This window comes from Pipistrellus kuhlii, unplaced genomic scaffold (genome assembly GCF_014108245.1).
Source record: "Pipistrellus kuhlii isolate mPipKuh1 unplaced genomic scaffold, mPipKuh1.p scaffold_m20_p_6, whole genome shotgun sequence".
Lineage (NCBI taxonomy): Eukaryota > Metazoa > Chordata > Mammalia > Chiroptera > Vespertilionidae > Pipistrellus > Pipistrellus kuhlii.
Window position 1 is genome coordinate 43,371,062 of NW_023425562.1, and position 18,590 is coordinate 43,389,651.

Below are 18,590 nucleotides of genomic sequence, written 5' to 3' on the forward strand. Positions count from 1 at the left end.
TCTGAACTATCTTAACTACGATGGCAAGAATCTAGTATTTCAGAAATTTTTTAAATACTTTTTAAAAGATAAATATCATAAGAATATTATAAATCAAAATGGGTATTGACCAAGTATTCAATTTAATGCCGTAAACTTTAAGAACATTTTTTTTTTTTACATAGAGTACAATTAGTTACCAAGTTTTCTCAAGTAACCCTCACAGCGTAAAGAAGACATCACTGGGACGATTTCAAAAATACAAGTTCCTCTTGCAATAACGGATCATAAATAGTATGTGTGGGAGTAGCCATTATTAGACTTTGGGCCACCAGAAGACTCAAGGAAGTGATAACTTCTGCAAGTCTGGGAGATGCAGATGAAGGGCAGGATTATTTCCAGGAAAATATAAACTGGTTTAGAGGTAATAAGATGGGAAGTATATGATGATTGAATGGACTCGGAAACTTGGCTTCCCAAAAGTTATGCAACCTTGCAAACCTCCCTTACCAATAAGCCCCTGCTCTGGCACTGTGCTAACCAGGCTTTCTATTATTCTAAGCTTGAAGAATCTTCTCCACTAACCAGTTGTCCTGTAAACAGGTACAACAACATTCTTGGTTTAAAAAAATGAAAGAGAATGTCCCCTATAATTTACAACTTAACAATGCTGTCAAATCATCATGCCCTTCACAGGGAAGTGAGGTTCAGGATAAACTAGGAAATATTTCTTAACCAACCTGTAAAGACACTAGCAATAGAAGGATGGTTCCTGAAACTTAATTTCCTCTTGTATTTCATTGGATTCCTAGATTCCTGGAACCAATGGTGTCAGTACATATTCAGAAAATACCCAGAGACATAAGTTGACAAAACTTCTGAGAATTGCTGAGTCTTCAGTGACACAGATGTCATTCATAATCTTGTCTATTAGTGGGGTGGGAGGAAAGAGAATGAAATATCTGCTTACTTGAGCTAACCCAAACTCCATATTTAAACAAACTGATGGTTCTTATCAATTACTGCCTTTTCCTCAAACCCAACTTCTGTGTGAGGGATCGTGGTGGCTTCGTCTCAGAACTCAGCCTCACAAGTTCCCTGGAAGGCCAATTCATCCTACCTCATCACACTATTTCTTCTTCCATGTCCAGGCTGAGCTACTTGTTTCTGTCCTTTGGGAGTCAGGTCAATTTCTTTTTGAGCCCAAATAAAACCATCCTTCTCCTGCTCCAAGAATTTCTGCCCTATCTGATGACAATGGTCTATGATACAACCTTGACTGAGAACTCTTATTTCTTATGTTTGTAATTTTTTTTTCATCCTGAGTCTTATTTCTAGTTGTTTTCTTCTATTACTAGAGGCCCAGTGCACAAATTCATGCACAGGTGGGATCTGCCAACCTACTCCAATTGGGACAGATTGGGCCAGGCCAGCTGGGGGGAGGGGCTTCAGGTAGTTGGCCGACTGGTCCTGTCCCTTGGCCAAACTCCTGGTTAAACTCCTGTTTGAACTCCCAGTGGAGGGGACAATTTGCATGTTAGCCTTTTACTATATAGAATTGGACTTATGCCTTAGTTAATAAAAACTTCATGGATATAATAGAATCAGAGGTATGGAAGGGGAGTGGACTGAAGATTCTCAGGGAAAAGGGGAGTGGTGGGTACAGGAAGAGACTGAACAAAAACTGTGCACCTATGGATGAGGACAATGGGAGGTGGAAAAAGGGCAGAAGGTAGGGTGGGAACCTGGTGGAGAGGAGCAATGGAGGAGGGGGGAAAAAAGAGGAACATTTGTAATAATCTGAACAATAAAGATTTATTTAAAAAAACAAAAAAACTTTTCTATCTACAACTCCCTCTCACCCCACTCAGATTTAGGAAGAAAAGAGAACTGTGTATGGGGTTTCTTTGAAAAGTGATAAAATCATTCTGGAATTACATTATGGTGGTGGTTGTACAACCTTGTGAACATACTAAAAAACAGTGACTTGTTCATATTTTAAAGGTGAACCTTATGGTACATGAATTCTATCTCAATTAAAAAGTTGGTCCATAGGACAAATATCCCTACCCCTGTGGGATAGGAGCTAGAAGCCTGGAATGCCAGCTCTCTCTCTGGCCACTGCCATGCCTCAGGTACAGTGTACTCTGGAGAAAAACACCTTGTTTTCAGTTTCCTTTTCTCTCAGGGTCATTCATTTCTACTGAACTCCAGCTGGACAGAATTGTTTGAGGGATGGGAGTGTTAGGCATGATTTGATTTTCTCTCTGAGCTCAGAGGAGGTCACCCCATTCCAGTCTCCACACATTGTTCAAGGTTACCTCTAGATGGAGCCCTAAAAAAGTGACTGAAAGCCCTGCCTCCTCTCCTGGTGACTATCAAGCCCAGATAAAAGGTAAGGGGCTTAGTATTTGACCCTTGTCTGCCCCTTTGGATTCTGTGTGAAGTTATTTCTTTATTGTGAGTGCTGAAGAAAAGAGTTCTTTTCAATGAAAGACAAGGAAATACCTTGTTATAACCCAGAGTCTGCCTACTATAGTGTGGATAGTGGATACACGTACAGTTCCTGAGCCAGGTTATCTGTCTGAATATTTCACCTGTGCAGGTCATCACCTATAAAAACATGGGCTTCTGTTCAACTGCTCCATGTTTCAGTTCTGTCTTCTGTGAAGTGGGTATAACAAAGAGATCTGCCTCAATAGGTTATTAAAGTCATAAGTGAGCAAATATATATTCCAGCTCATAAACATCAACACGTTTTAATACTATTCTGCCTCAAGGAACACCATGCCCACTAAGAGATTAAGGCTCCGATATTACCAAAATTAACCATGGCATTCAATGAACCCCTTTTTCTCAGTTTTTCTTACAGGCCATTAATTCTATTCTCCAGCCCATGATCTGAAGCTGGCATACTAAAGGGCAGATTGACAGAGAAGTGTCATGATCCTGGCTGCTCAAATGATTTGTTTTATTTCATAGTTAGAATGCTGCCATGCAAAATACTGCCATGCAAATGGTCATTTGTATCAATTGTTGATGATTCCTGTCTCCCCATATTGTTCAACACCTGGTCATAAGTCAAGCTGTTTTCCTGTTTATGTGGTATAAGCATTAAGGGAAGTGGTAGGATACACAAGCCCTTTCACAACTTCCATTTGCAAATGTAAGTTTTTGGTTGCTTGGTGTTTGAAGTGGACTGTAAAGACAATTCACTGTCAAGAGTAGAAATACTTTTTAAGTGTTAGTTATGGGTGGTTGTATCTGGAGGAATGTGAGGAATCTTGGATTTTTACTTTATTCTCATTGATATTAGTAAGGCAACTGCATGCATGACCTATGGCCCAATGATGGCTACAACTGCGGTAAAGGGGGAAAAGGTCGAGGAATATGGCAACTTTCCTGTCTTTACCAATAAATATTTCATGCCCTCTGCAGGTAAGGGTTGAGAAATCAAATGTTGAATTACTTGAAGTTGCAACTATAGGAAGGCGGGGCAGGAGAGGTATATATTTAGGATCTCACCATTCACCACACATAGACTTACAGGCTCCCTGACCACCTGCTTCCTCCAGGAACACAGGTAAGTGATTCATCTGCTCCCATTTAACAACATAAATCCTTTGTGTAATAATAGCAATTATGTGTTTTCTAACATGCATGCATTGTTTTCTGTATGAGGGGATTTTACTTATTCTGTCAGGGCAAAATTCAAATACTGCTTCATCTTGATTTTTCCTTTATCAAATTTATTTCCCAGTAAAGAACAACTCTCTTAGGAGCACTTGTGAAGAGAGGCAACTACATAGCCTTGAAGGAAAAGGCAGAGATGCCTCAGGAGAGCTGGCTGGATGTTATCCACATGGACCATGGTCTTGGCATCTGTTATAAAGTTTTTTCTACACAGACCTAGTCCAGCCAGTTGCAAGGGAAAGATAAAGATGTCCTCTTACTTTCTCATAAAACTCTTAAAATAATAATTGTACTTGTCTTCTAATTATAAATTAATACATGTACTCTATAGAAGGCTTGAAAAGTTAAAAAAACAACAACACACACAAAAAAAAAACCCACAAGAAACACTTGAGTTGCCAGAATCCTAAAACCCAAATACAAGTTGTTACTTTAAGAATAATTGATTATACAGTAACCTTCTGTTTGTTAAAGTCATTATATAATGAATCTGCTGCTTTTCCAGGAGTTCCAGATCATACCGACACCATGAATTCACTCAGTGAAGCAAATACCCACTTTGCATATGATCTGTTCCAACTGTTCAGGAAATCATCGAAGGAAAATATCTTCTATTCCCCGCTTAGTATCACATCAGCCTTAGCCATGACTTACTTAGGGTCCCAAAAACACACTGCATCAGAAATCCAGAAGGTAGGTGTCAGCTTTCTTTACTTTGACTAGTTTGGGCTGATCCCTTTGTTGGTGTGTATGCAGTTGATCACAGCTGGCTGTCCCCGTGGGTAGCACAGGAGAAGCAAGTATTCACATGACTGGCCAAACTGCTTCCGTATGCCTACACTTCCTCTAGTAGCTGGAATGAACCCCTACCATTGCCCACCAACCAGAGGCTTAAATGGAGAATTATTGGTAGAAGTGATGCATTGACTTAAATCCATGGGAAACATTATCACATGTGTCCTCAGCAATGAATGAATAAGAATTGGATTCTTTTACAACCCAGCTTGGCTGTGTTTTCTCAAGGAGCAAACTCTAAAGTGTTCTTTATTCTTTTTTCTTTGTTTTGCTTTGGTTTGGATTTTTGGGGTTTTTTTTGTTTTTGTTTTGTTTTGTTTTGCTTTATTTTGTTTTGTTTGGGGGCGTGGGGGGTGTTAGATTTACTTTTGTCCTTCCATTCTTTTTTTTTGTGTGTGTGTGTGTGTGTGTTTTTCTCTTAATGTCCTCTGCTGTAGACAGATTTTTATTTTTTTATTTACTTTTTTTATTTTATTGATTTTGTACAGAGAGGAAGGGAGAGAGATAGAGTCAGAAACATCAATGAGAGAGAGTCATAGATCAGCTGCCTCTTGCACAGCCCCCACCGGGGATATGCCCGCAACCAAGGTACATGCCCTTGACCGGAATCGAACCCGGGACCCCTCAGTCCCCAAGCCGATGCTCTATCCATTGAGCCAAACCGGTCTCGGCTAGACATATCTTTTGAGTAAAGTTTTCTTGTTCCACTTCTTGTCCCTTCTAGGCTCTTCGTTTTAATGAGCTCATAGAGAACACAAAAGGAGGAGCCACAACATCCCAGGTGAGTCACACAGCACTTGGGACTAGAAGGAGCATCAAAAATCCAAGAGGGTCCTTGTGAACTGAGAATTTCACATAAACTGTGAAAAGTCCATTTTTTAGGAGAAATCTTAGGCAAAATAGGCTAGACAAACAGTGTTGTTTTTTATTTCATATTACATACTTATTTAGTTCATATTTTTGTTTTCCTGAGAGGAGATCAGCATTGTGAGTAAGAGCTTGGGTACTAGAACCAAAAAGCTAGCTTCAAATTTCTGCTCTCCTATTCACACATTGTAACTGTGGGCAAAATACAACTGCTCTGAGCTACAATGACCTGATCCTTATAAACTAGGGCAATAAAAGATCTGCCTCTATTCATGATTATATATTCAAAACATTGAAATAGTGCCTGGATTATTGGAACCTTGATAAAAATAATGTGTTATTACTATTATAGGATAATAATAATTCTAGTAATCATAATAACATTGTTAAATCATATAACTTTAATTAACTCACAAATGGATTATGAAAAATAAGCATACAACTAAGTATATTATGGGAAATGATTGTATGAGATATAGGATTTATAGCCTTAAAAGTCCAAAACTCTGAGCTAGCAAGTGGAAGGCTCTGATTCAGGCAAGCCTCATTTCAAAAATTGGCTCTGTGACATTGTCTACTTAGGGGAGTTGTTTAACTCTCTGAGCCTCTTGTTTTCATTTAAATTAAACTAAAGACTTAGAGATACAGATGTAAAGCCCTTAGGAATGTATCAGGCACACACTGTTTCCACTCTTCAAGTATGATCATTATGAGTAAAAAGCATAAATCACAGCCCATGGGTCTTAGGAATAATACTGCCGAGGAGTATAACAGGGCTTTGTGTCACAGAATATTAAAACATACAAGTTCAACATACTCATGCCATTGGTGGCTGTTAGAAATGACATACAGTCTAGTCCTTAAGGAGCTTAAGTTTAGCTGGAGAGCTAAGCTTAACCACTGAACCAATCAAAAGACAGCCCAATACTGAAATGGTGCTGCCTCTGTAGTTCACAAGAGAAAAAACTGGAGTATGTTAAAGCAGAAAGAAAAAAAGTTTCTGGAAGATTCAATGGAAGGATTATGAAGAATATTTGAGGTAAAAATACACCAGATATTAGAGAATAACAACAAAAGTCATCTATGGAGTTGCCAAATGTTACAGACTTAAGTACATGGTTTAGTATTTACATGACAGAGAATTCAGTGAGCTCACTTTTAATGTTTGAAGGTTGAAAAGTCTGGAAACGTGCACGAGCAATTTCAAAAGCTTCTGACTGAGTTAAATAAACCCACTGATGCCTATGAGCTAAGCCTTGCCAACCGGCTCTATGGAGAAAAGAAGTTTCAGTTTCTTCAGGTGAGTTTCACAGTCTGCCACACCTGTCTCCTGCCTCCTGGCCCTCTATCCTCAGTGATCAAATTGGGAAAAGTGAGTCACAAGAGCTTGGCTGACCCACCTGGGGGTCATTTATTCATGGTATGTCAGTCAGGATTCCTCACCACAGTTCTGTCCACTGGAGTGTCTCTGAGCCTGACAAACCACCAGTAAAGTGTGGGTTTAGGGGTGAGCTGATGTACTATAGTTGGTCATGATAAAACATAATTTAACTTGGGAATGCATAGTTACTGAGAAATCACTCCTGATTCCTCCTTTCTTCCTTCCCACATCAAAGGAATACCTGGATAATGTTAAGAAATTCTACCTAGCCAGTGTGGAATCTGCTGATTTTGTGAATGCTGCAGAAGAAAACCGAAAGATGATTAATTCCTGGGTGGAAAGCCAAACGAATGGTATAATATGAGAGGGTTACCCATGAAAAATCACCCTGAGTCCCCACTGTGCATGAACCTGTGCTAACACTGTGTGAGAAACCAGGATAAGGGAGTGAGAGGAGTCAAAAGAGAGTCTGGGGGAGGGCACTGCAGATGGTGGCATGGTCCAAGTAAATGTGGACAGAAACAAGGGGAGCCCAAGAGGAATCATGAAAACGCAGCTGGAGACTGATGTCATCTTTGTGGACCCCAACTCTCTGCTCAGACCCCATCGTGGGTTCACATCTTTTACTTTAAATCAGAAACTTAACTTCTGGATTGTGATCCCTAAGAGAAAAGATGAGAAAGGGATCCCTTAACCTTGGTTAACTGGGAAACAACTTTCCTGTAAATCCCCCGTCTTGCCACCTGCCTGCCCCACTTGGTCATCCCCACAGCTTCTTCCTTCACCACAGTACAAAGTTCAACAAAGTCTCCATCCTATGAGCCATCTTCTCCCTCCTCACTGCAGTCCAGACTAAACCAACAGCAACTCAAAGTGTGGAATGAAGAGGAGGACACCCCAGGGAATATCAGCTGATGACATAGAGCTTGTGCTTCAGATTATAGAGCTTGTGACATTAGCTCTAAAGAACATCAGGCCCTATTTCCCTGAGTCATGAGCCTAAATTTGAAAGAAAAGAAAACAATAAAAGAAGGAAGGAAGGAAGGAAGGAAGGAAGGAAGGAAGGAAGGAAGGGAAGGGAAGGGAAGGGAAGGGAAGGGAAGGGAAGGGAAGGGAAGGGAAGGGAAGGGAAGGGAAGGGAAGGGAAGGGAAGGAAAGGGAAGGAAAGGAAAGGAAAGGAAAGGAAAGGAAAGGAAAGGAAAGGAAAGGAAAGGAAAGGAAAAGGAAAGGGAAAGGAAAGGAAAGGAAAGGAGGAGGAAAGGAGGAGGAAAGGAAAGGAGGAGGAAAGGAGGAGGAGAGGAAAGGAAAGGAAAGGAAAGGAAAGGAAAGGAAAGGAAAGGAAAGGAAAGGAAAGGAAAGGAAAGGAAAGGACAGAGGGAGGGAAGGAGGAGAGAAAGTCAGGAGGGAGGGAGGCACAAAGGGAGGAAATGCATTTGTTGAAAGAGTAAATAAAATCAGTTCATCAGTATTCAGTGTGAGATGACTAGTCACCCTAGGAGAACCTGGGCACCTTCCTAATTACAAGGGGTGACTTTTCCATGGGGGAAACTCCATCAGGCTGGTGCTATGAGAAAGGTTGCACCTTGTCAACTATTTGGTCATGGAATCACTAAAGTTGTGACTTGTACAAATAACTAATGATCACTTTAATTTTCAAAGCATCTTCCAGACAAGCCATTTGTACCTTTCATGATAGACCTTTGTTTTTCTTTCTTTTACAGAAAAAATCAAGAATCTCTTTCCCGAAGGCTCTCTTGACAGCACCACCATTATGGTTCTGGTGAATGCTATCTATTTCAAGGGGCAGTGGAATGAAAGATTTGATCCAAAAAGAACTAAGCAGAAGGAATTTTGGCTGAATAAGGTATTGTCTATTATATTCTTATATAATGCAATGTAGCTAGACATAGAATGTTCCATTTCAACACATATTTGATTAATGTAGAACTGCATGTAAAGAATAGAATTTCTCATAGCTGCACTTTCTTGTTTTATTTTTATTTTTTAATTTATTTAGTTAGGAACCCTTAAAGAAACTCTTCTCTCTAATTCATAAATGTCCCAGATTATCTCTTAGAAAGAGAATGTGCTTGCTACTCAATAATATTATTCTTTTATTATTTTTTTTTAATTTATGCCTCTCTTGGCATTTGTTTGCCACACTAATTTACTGCAGGATACAAGCAAATTTGTGCAAATGATGGAACAAAGAGATAAGTTCAAGTTCACATCACTGGAGGATATGCAAGCCAAGATCCTTGAAATACCATACAAAGGCAAAGATCTGAGCATGGTGTTGTTGCTGCCAAATGAAATTGATGGTCTTCAGCAGGTAAAACCTTGTATCTCCAATTCTTCTTTCTATTGTCCATTTTCCTTGTAGTACAACTCTTGTGTGGGCTATTTATGGAAGCAGTGCTCACAGCCCATGGGTGATGTCTGAAGGGGTTTAAGAATAGATACTTTGTCTCTTCTCTGCATACAGCCTGAAGGAGAGGTATTAAGGAGAACCTAGCAGAATGCCTTGTTCCAAAAAATAAATAATATCTTAAGTATCATGTGTGAGTGATATGGAAAAATATATAGAAGTTTTTAGGATCACAGGTCTCATTAACATTCTGATAAAACCATAAATGTCAGTTCAGGAAAAATACTTATACCTTGGCACACACATGGACTATTTTGCAACCATAGGAACCTCAGATATATTCCAGTTTATTCACTTGAAGACCAAAAAAACTAAGACTTTGATGTAGGTGATACATGGAAAAAATATGCAGGTTCACCCATAAACACACGCAAGCAAATTGCAACACCGTTTTTGCATACTGACTCACAGTGGGTTTGTGGACAGTAGACAAATAGACATTTTTATTTTTTACTTTTCAGTTTAGAAGTAGTCTATTCCTAAGAGCTCTAAGTCATTTGGACTCTCATTCCTATGAGAGAAAAAAAAAAGAGAAAATTTCCTCTTAGTATTGTTATAATAATTAAAGATAATGTGTAAAAAATATCAATAACAATACCTGACATATTGAGGACATTCCAAAAATGGCATCTGCAATTCCTGTATATAATAGTCAAGGATGCTGCTGGAGTTGCAGTGAGCTTACCACAATAAAAATATATACTGTGGCAACACTAGCAGGGGAAGCTCCCAGGAAAGTAGCCTGGTGGGATATGGGATAACTTTTACTGTCTCTTTCCTCCCACGCAACAGTCCTCCTTATGAGTCTAAATGACATTAGGAGCCGAAACCGGTTTGGCTCAGTGGTAAAGCGTCAGTCTGCTGACTAGAAGGTCCCAGATTCGATTCCTGTCAAGGGCATGAACATTGGTTGCGGGCACATCCCCTGTAGGGGGTGTGCAAGAGGCAGCTGGTCGATGTTTCTCTCTCATCGACGTTTCTAGCTCTCTATCTCTCTCCCTACCTCTCTGTGAAAAATCAATAAAAAAAAATATTTTTTAAATGACATTAGGAGCCCCAATCCTGGAATATATCCTCTGCTAATTAGTCTAAGCAAGGCAAAAGCTTTTGGACCAAACTGCCTAAAAATAATGAGCATTTCAAAACAAGGAACAATGGTGCAGCTTTGAATTGACAGTAGTTTAGCTTAGGGGCTGAAGAACAGTAAATACTTTTAAAATATTAATTATGAAAAGATATATATGTTGACTATCATTTTAATGGCAGTATATAACAATTAAAACTTGATTAAAGAAATATATAGCTATATGGAAATGTTTACAAATAGGTCAAGCAACAAAAAAAGTATAAAAAATAAGTTGGATGCTATAAATTATAAAAAAATTATGTCCAAAAATCATTTACTGGAAGAGAACTATTTAAAATGTAAACATGCAGAGGACAGGCAGTTAAGAATGGAGATATGTAATTCATCTTTTATAAAATAATTTTATTTAATGGTTCTATTGTTTTACATATAATATAGAAGACTTGGTATATTATATGTAATATGTACTTATATATTACTATATATTATAAAATATATATTAACTGAATCTCCTGTATTTATATTTGCTGGAACATTTTAATTCAATGTACAATTGTTTTCAATGTCCACTGAGAATCATATCATTTATTATTTTTCCCATTGTTATAGCTTGAAGACAAACTCACTGCAGAGAAATTAATAGAGTGGACGAGCTCAAAGAATATGAGCATGAGACATGTGAATGTGCAGTTACCTCGGTTCAAAGTGGAAGAAAGCTATGACCTCCAGGACACACTGACAGCCCTGGGGATGGTGGATGCCTTCAGTCCACAGGATGCTGACTTCTCAGGCATGACAGGGAGCCGGGGTCTCGTGCTATCGAAAATCCTACACAAGTCCTTTGTGGAGGTGACAGAGGAGGGTACAGAGGCTGCAGCTGCTACCGGCGCAGTAATTTCTGTCACATCAGCACCAGTTTATGAAATGTTCCATTGTGATCACCCCTTCCTGTTCCTCATCAAGCACAACAAGACAAACAGCATTCTCTTCTTTGGCAGAGTCTCGTCCCCTTAGATGCAGTTAGCATGCTGCTGCATTAAGGGGAGGGTGACGGAGTTGTTCTAATACTTTGATTGCAAGAAATGGGTTCTCTTTAGCTTTCCTTTCCAATCTCATAGTCATCACTAAGAACGTAATGTGCGAAAGAGCATGTTTGTCTCTTTCTTTCTACAAACACATGTAGATTATTTCCCCGAGATAATGCTACCTTTGGGCTAAAATGTTCAAGGAAAGGTAAGAAGATATTTCAACACTCTACAATCTAAATGTGAAATACCACATTTGCTGCTTCAAAAATTATATCTACTATTCAAATGTATTAGCCTTACACCTACATTTACTGAAATTTATTTACATCTGCTGTAACATTTCAATCCAATGTTAAATTGTGTTCATTGTCTACTAAGAATTATATCATGTGCTATTTTTTCCTTACAAGTCTACATTTTTATTTTATGAAATACATTATCAATAAAATGGTTATTTGTTCATATTACTTGTTGCTTTTCCTTAGTCAAGGATGAAAGCCAAGCCTCACAAACTGCTGATGTTGAAACGAAAGGATACATACCTTCTTCCCTTATGAAATGAGATTATCCCCTTTTGGGGAAAACCCTCAATGTTTAATCTTGTCGGCTCCATCAGAATGGGGCTCTGTCAGAATTATCTGTGTTGTACACCTGGAGCACACACAGGGGTCAGCAACTATGTGACGAATGAAGGATTGACTCAATCCCTTTAAGTCACTCAGGAGCCTAATGTTTCTTCCATAAGAACTCATTTGTATTTATATTATAAAAGACATTATAAAAAATCCAAGGTTGCCTCACTGTGAGTAGTGTAATATAGTCATTTAACAATTATTCTGCACCTGCTATGTTCCATGCTGGCTAAGGCAGCAGGTTCTCAGATATGACAAAAATAAATAAACAAATCTAGCATCCTGATGACCAGAATAGAGGGACCAAATTCAGCATACAAGCAGACCAACATTTGGAACAAAATGCCCTCATGTTGATGGTCAAGGGTTTATTCAATGTCTGGAAATACAGTAACAGTATGAATGTAATAAACACATGTAAGCACCTAAAATTACTCAGAAAATATCTAGTGGGCAGTCATAAAACTATAAATCCATAAAACCTAAAGATCTCACAAATGAGGCAAACTCAGAAATTCAGGAAGACTTTTTGTAGTAGACCCAGAAGCCAGAATTCACTAAGGTTCTGCCCTCCCAAGTGGCTCTGTGTGTGTCATTCCCCAGAGGGTAGGGCCATCCCAGAGCATAGAAACCCAGAGCCAGGCCCTGGCCTTTTAGAATATTAACATCTAAGACTTTATAATCTCTGTTCCTGATAATTATGTACCCTAATGGTTGGAAACCAAAAACACTCATACTCCAAAATGTTGCCTAAGAAGATTCATGTTTCATTGAAGACTAAGAATGCATTTGTTTCCTTTCTAAAAAGGATTTCTTAACCTATATTTTATGTCTAACAATAATTTTTAAAAGCTTGTATTTTTTTTAATATGCTCTAAGTTAGTGATCAGACTCAAGTGAAATTCATTCATGATAAATTACATATGACAAGTAGAGAGATGTCTGCATTTCAACTCCCTGCAGTCATGTTTATTCCAGGGGTTGCATGCCAATGACCTTGAAAGCAATACCAAGGCAGCTACTGCAGAGGAACCTGGAGCTCTGCATCCCAGGACTGATGAAGCCCATCATAGCATTAAACTCTTGATCTCCAGAGCATGTTCCAGATTGCACAAATGGTGTTGCCAGGAAGGTCATCCTTTCTATCTCAATACCTCACCCTCCAAATACACATCTGCATAAATACAGCAGTTAGACCAGTGCTCAGAGGTACTGGGACTTTATGCTGACCCCCAGAGAAAGGCATGGAAAGGATGTTAATTTTAGAACCAGTTATTCTGCCCACACCTCTTGCAGTGAAAAGTTTGAGGTGTGGCAATGAGAGAAAATTTGCCTGGAGATGCAGAACACATAACAAACACAGGATCAGAACTAAATATTGTCAAATCACAGGGATTAGTTGGAGTAAGCTTAGTGAGTCAGAACTTTTGATCATGCTTTATGGGATTAATAGACACCTTGGTGTACAGCTTCCTGGAACACTGGCTTCCAAATACTGTCATGGAAGTATAAATCAAACATTGTCAAAAATGTCTCTCTCACCTGTAATCCACTAATACTTTAGAAATGATGAAATAAGAACTCAGATTTTAATATCGTGGCTAAGGACAGGATGGCCATGATTAGGTTTCCAAGCGAAGTTAAAGGATGCTATTATTGCTACTGGTGATGTTGATAATGATAATGATGAGGGCAGTGAGAGTGGTGATTTGATGTTAATGGCAAGGAAAATGGCAGGCAACATCAACTGGATGCATACCCTGTTACAGTTTCTTTAATGAGCACATAGTCTATTTATCCTCACGACAACTCAATAAAGTAGAAACTCTTATAAAATCAATTTTTAAAATGAAGAAATGGAAGCTCAGAAAGGTGAACTTAACTACCGTACCCCATAAAACGATTTCCAAAGCCCAGATTTATATTCTTTTTGTCTGACCCTGAAGCTGGCACATAGGAGGAAGATTTAGAAATGGACATGAACAAAATTGACATGAACCACTTTTGTTGCTAAAGTGGTTGACCTTAATTCCCTCTGTATGTCTGGATTATTTTCCATTAAAATTAGATATATAGTGGACTATCACATAAGTAGTCACCAATGTAACGTTAGAAGTGTTAGTAGAGATCCTTTTTACAATTCTCTATATTTAAGCAATAAAATAAAAATAATTGAAACAAAATTAATTGCCATCCTTGGGATCAGTTAGGTCAGGGCAGAACTGGGATAGATAATATTGATTCCTGACTCCAGACTTGTCACCTTTTTTTATTTATACATTTTATTGATTTTACAGAGAGGAAGGGAGAGATAGAAGCATCAGTGATGAGAGAGAATTATGGAACAGTTGCCTCCTGCATGCCCCACTGGGGATTGAGCCTACAACTGAGGTATGTGCCCTTGAACAGAATCTAACCCAGGATCCTTCAGTCCAAGAGCTGGTGCTCTATCCACTGAACCAAAATAGTTAGGGTCAGACCTGTCACTCTTCATTTTGCTTCCTTCCCAGCATGGTTTGATAAACTTAATGTTACGTATCACATTGCCACTCAGACACTCATCTGTTATCCTCCCAGATCATTGACAGCACAGGCCTGGGGGGTATTCATTCCCAGACACACTCACCCTTGACTGCCATCAACAAGCCCAATACTAACTACACTGAAGTTCATGCCTAACAGATATGTGGGCATTAAACATTTCCACTTTCATATTCTTCATTGATAACTTGTTGTTAGATGCTGACTCCTTGCTCCTCCAATAAGTTGGTGGATAGAACATTGCCTATAATGTGCAGGAACATTAAACTAGTCAGATTTTTTGAGCTCTTGAATTTTCAGACATTGATCTAGATGCTAAGTGTCCAAAGATGACTGCAGTGAGTGGTCAAACAGAAAATGTAGATACAGTAGTTAGTGTGAACAAATCTCACTCTAGGAAGACTGCATTTGGTGGGATAGTTTGGGAGAGGCAGAAAATGTCACAAACCCAGAAGTGTCTAATTTATATATTTCAAATTCAGGATGTCAATGTATTGATTCATAAAAGTAATCATACCATAAATTATGTCTTCTAATACCTGGGAACTCCTTCCTGTTGCTTAAGTTCACAAATCAAGTTGAACATGAAAAACCTGCTTGTTCAATGAAGGAAAAGAAAAAATTAAAATGAGATTCCCAGCATGAAAATGGCTCTGTATATCAGTGTCTTTCCTCTTTTCTTCCTCTATAAGCAAGAAGATGAAATAGAGGAGGAGGAGGACGAGGAGGACAAGGAGAAGGAGAAGGAAGAAGAGGAGAAGGAGGAGGAGGAGGAGGAGGAGGAGGAGGAGGAGGAGGAGGAGGAGGAGGAGGAGGAGGAGAAGGAGAAGGAGAAGGAGAAGGAGAAGGAGAAGGAGAAGGAGAAGGAGAAGGAGAAGGAGAAGGAGAAGGAGAAGGAGAAGGAGAAGGAGGAGAAGGAGAAGGAGAAGGAGAAGGAGAAGAAGAATAAGGTCTCTGTAAATTTCTTTCTCAGTTAAGTTAGGAAGTAGGTATAATTCCTGGTCTTATAATTCATATAAAGGCTGTGTGGAGGTTCAGAAATAGTCACTCCAAAATTTTCTTCTGTGATATGTGGATTGTTATGAGCTAAGGACATTAATCGCAGGCTCAGGAGAAACTTTTGCCCTCCCTTGACTACCTGGAAGAATTTGGATTAGGAGCCTTGCCCATAATGGGAGATTATCAGAGTTAGCATTTTTGACCTGCCTGTAGAACATGACAATTTTCCTCCTTACTAAACATCTGTTTTATCATTCTACAATGACTCTTTAAAGCTCCCAAGTCACTCCACCTCAACTCTTGCTCAAGATGTCTTACACACCCATGCTCCCTTTCTGTCTCTGAACCTCTCCTGCATGTGGGGTCTCTGATTGGCCTACAAATGGATCCTATAGGTATGTATGTATCAAATTTGGTTATTTGCTAGTCTGCTTTATGTCTATTTGATTATTAAACCAGCTATAAGAACCTTGAGAGTAGAGGAAGATTTGTTCCTCCCTGACAACTGCAAATGGTGAAAACAGCTGAGGTTGAGCAGTAGGCCCTGGAGCAAGTAGGGAGAAAAGCAAAGACATTGGTAAGAGGGCTCAGGAACAGCATATTTCAGAGAGTATCAGCGGAAATACATTTCTCACAGGAAAGAGCCTCTCCCTCAATACAGAAAATAGCACAATTTATCCGGAAATAATTGGCATGGGGCCGGGCACTCTGGGTTAGCAGCAGGAAGCTTCCTGGGCCTGACCTGACTCAGGAGCCTAGAGGACATGAATCACCCATAATCACACAGTCTTCCAGTTTCTGCTGTGATGGAAAAAGCTGGAAAGAGTGCTGCTCCACCATGATTGGATGAGGGGTCAGGAGGGAGATAAAAGATAAAAATCTGGATAATACACAAATTCTTAAGGCCATCAGAAAGTTATAAGGCCACCATCCAGTCTGAAATCTAAGGAAAGACAAGTACCTTCAAGAAGAGACAGGACACCAGCACTGACTTGCCTAGGGCAGAACATGGGAGGAAGACAGGGCTCCAGACAAATGCTGAAGGCTATGTCTGTGTAGCACTAGGGTATAGAACCCATGGGAGCCTCAGATACAGAGGGAATTTGTACCCAGTCTTCACCACACAGGTTCTAGGGTGTTCAAGAGAGCCTGTTTAGGACAGCTGGCAAGAAAGCCCTTGAGCTCCCTCCCTTGGCACCTGCAGGAGGTGCAAACCAAGCAATCACAGCTTAACCAGGCACAGGAACCCTCACCCAAACCCAAATCCTAATCACAATAAAAGCCCTCCCGGGTCTCCTATGCCAGGGACCACACAGTGCTCTCCCCAAAAAGCCTCATTACATAAGTAATCATTCTCTTCATACTTTCTTGGTGCATGTGTGATATTATCAGTCTCAATGTCAACCAATTTTTTGTGTGGGAATAGGGGGACTCCATTCTATCTCCATGGGATGATCACAACATGCCACTATGTAATGTCTGTTTTTAATGCAATATTCAGATGATCTATCATAAAATTGTACATTTGTAATCTATATAATCTTATTACCCAATGTCACCCCCAATCAATTTAATCTAAAAATTAAAACTCACTTTAAGTATAAGGACACATCTAAATTAAATTGGAAGATAGAAAAAAAGCATACCATGCCAATACTAGTCATATGGAAGCCTGAGTGGTTATATTATTAGACAAATCAAATCCCAGGAAGGAATGTGTTCAGGGATGGGGAGATATTGACATATAATAAACATTTAGATCAGTAGAACAGAGGATCAGAAAAATACCCACATATGAATGTGGCATAAAGTTTCCAGGGTGATTAAGTCATTGAGGTAAGGACAATCTCTTTCAACAAATGGTGCTAGAACTGAAAGACCACATGAGAAACAATGAGCCCCAAGCCTTTCACAATAATTGAAAGTAAATCAGAGGTCTAAATGTAAAGGCTAATACCATAAAAACTCTAGAAGAAAGTCTTAGCAAACTTGAGATATACAAAAATATCTTAAATAAGACAGAAAAATAGAAACCATAAGTGAAAAAAATTAACGAATTGGACTCCATGAAAATTTTAATTTGCTCAGTTGACACCACCAATGACAGCAAAATTAAATTCATATAGATGACAGGTTTTTTTCCATAATATATCAAAAGCAATTGCAAGTCAACAATAAGAAAACAATTTAATAAAAATGGGAAAAAATTGAATAGTCATCTTACAAAAGAAGGTATGCATATGGCCAACATGCACATGAAAAGATTCTCAACATCATCAGCCATAAGAGAAATGCATAAATTAAAACCACAATGCGATGCCAGCATCACACCCACAATAATGGGTATAATGAAAAACGCTGACCACTCCAACCACTGGTAAGGATGCAGAGCAACTGGAATGCTCAAATATTGCTCATAAGAGAGAAAATGGTACAACCACTCTGAAAAACATTTTGGCAGTTTCTTATAAATTTAAACATATATTATATATACCATTAAGTCTCAGCATTTTCACTCACAGGTGTCTACCCAAGAAAAATGAAAGAATATGTCCACACAAAGATTTATGCACACAAATGTGCATCTAAGCATTATGCATAGTAGCTAAACACTGGAAGCAACATAAGTGCCCAGTGGGTAAATAAGTAAATAAAATGTGGATTTACCCATATAATGGAATTCTGTTTGTCAATAAGAAGTAATGAATTGCTGATATTCCAACAACATGGATTATCTCAGTGCTCAGCAAAAGAAAGCAGACACAAAAGAGAACTATGATATGAATCCACTTGAGTAAAACCCTAGAAATGACAAATATACCTTGTAATGATTTAAGACAGGCAGGCCAGGAGTTGTGTGAGCTGGGGCTGTATGGGGTGGTTGACAGGGAAACAGGATAAGGGAACCTTGGGGACTGATGGAAATGCCTGTATGTTGGGTGTGGTGGTGTTTGCACAGGTGTACACATTTATAAAACGTCAAGTTCAAGGATTAAAATGAATCTATCTTATTTTATGACCACATTGACTTTATTTACAATATCAAGATACTTATGCAATTGACAATGAATAATATGCTCTGTTAGAATAGAGGGGGTGAAAATATGGGCATCCTCTCTGCCTGGTGTATTGCTTCATTTTATCCTGGCTTTTGAGTTTT

The 18,590-nt window shown here is 39.0% G+C and overlaps 1 protein-coding gene and 1 long non-coding RNA gene across 2 annotated transcripts; one reads left to right on the forward strand and one right to left on the reverse strand.

Annotated features, from left to right (window-relative positions):
- The first annotated feature begins 3,490 nt into the window (after positions 1-3,490).
- SERPINB3 (serpin family B member 3) lies at positions 3,491-11,725 on the forward strand. The gene is made up of 8 exons (XM_036418299.2): positions 3,491-3,562; positions 4,178-4,365; positions 5,192-5,248; positions 6,506-6,634; positions 6,951-7,068; positions 8,437-8,579; positions 8,892-9,047; positions 10,840-11,725. Exons 2-8 carry the CDS (start codon positions 4,201-4,203, stop codon positions 11,242-11,244), a joined length of 1,173 nt encoding a protein of 390 aa, XP_036274192.1. The 5' UTR covers positions 3,491-3,562; positions 4,178-4,200; the 3' UTR covers positions 11,245-11,725.
- LOC123651491 lies at positions 11,517-15,135 on the reverse strand. The gene is made up of 2 exons (XR_006740250.1): positions 14,517-15,135; positions 11,517-11,934 (listed from the first exon to the last, which is right to left on the reverse strand). It is a non-coding gene; the product is annotated as an uncharacterized LOC123651491 (long non-coding RNA).
- Between the last annotated feature and the right edge of the window lie 3,455 nt (positions 15,136-18,590).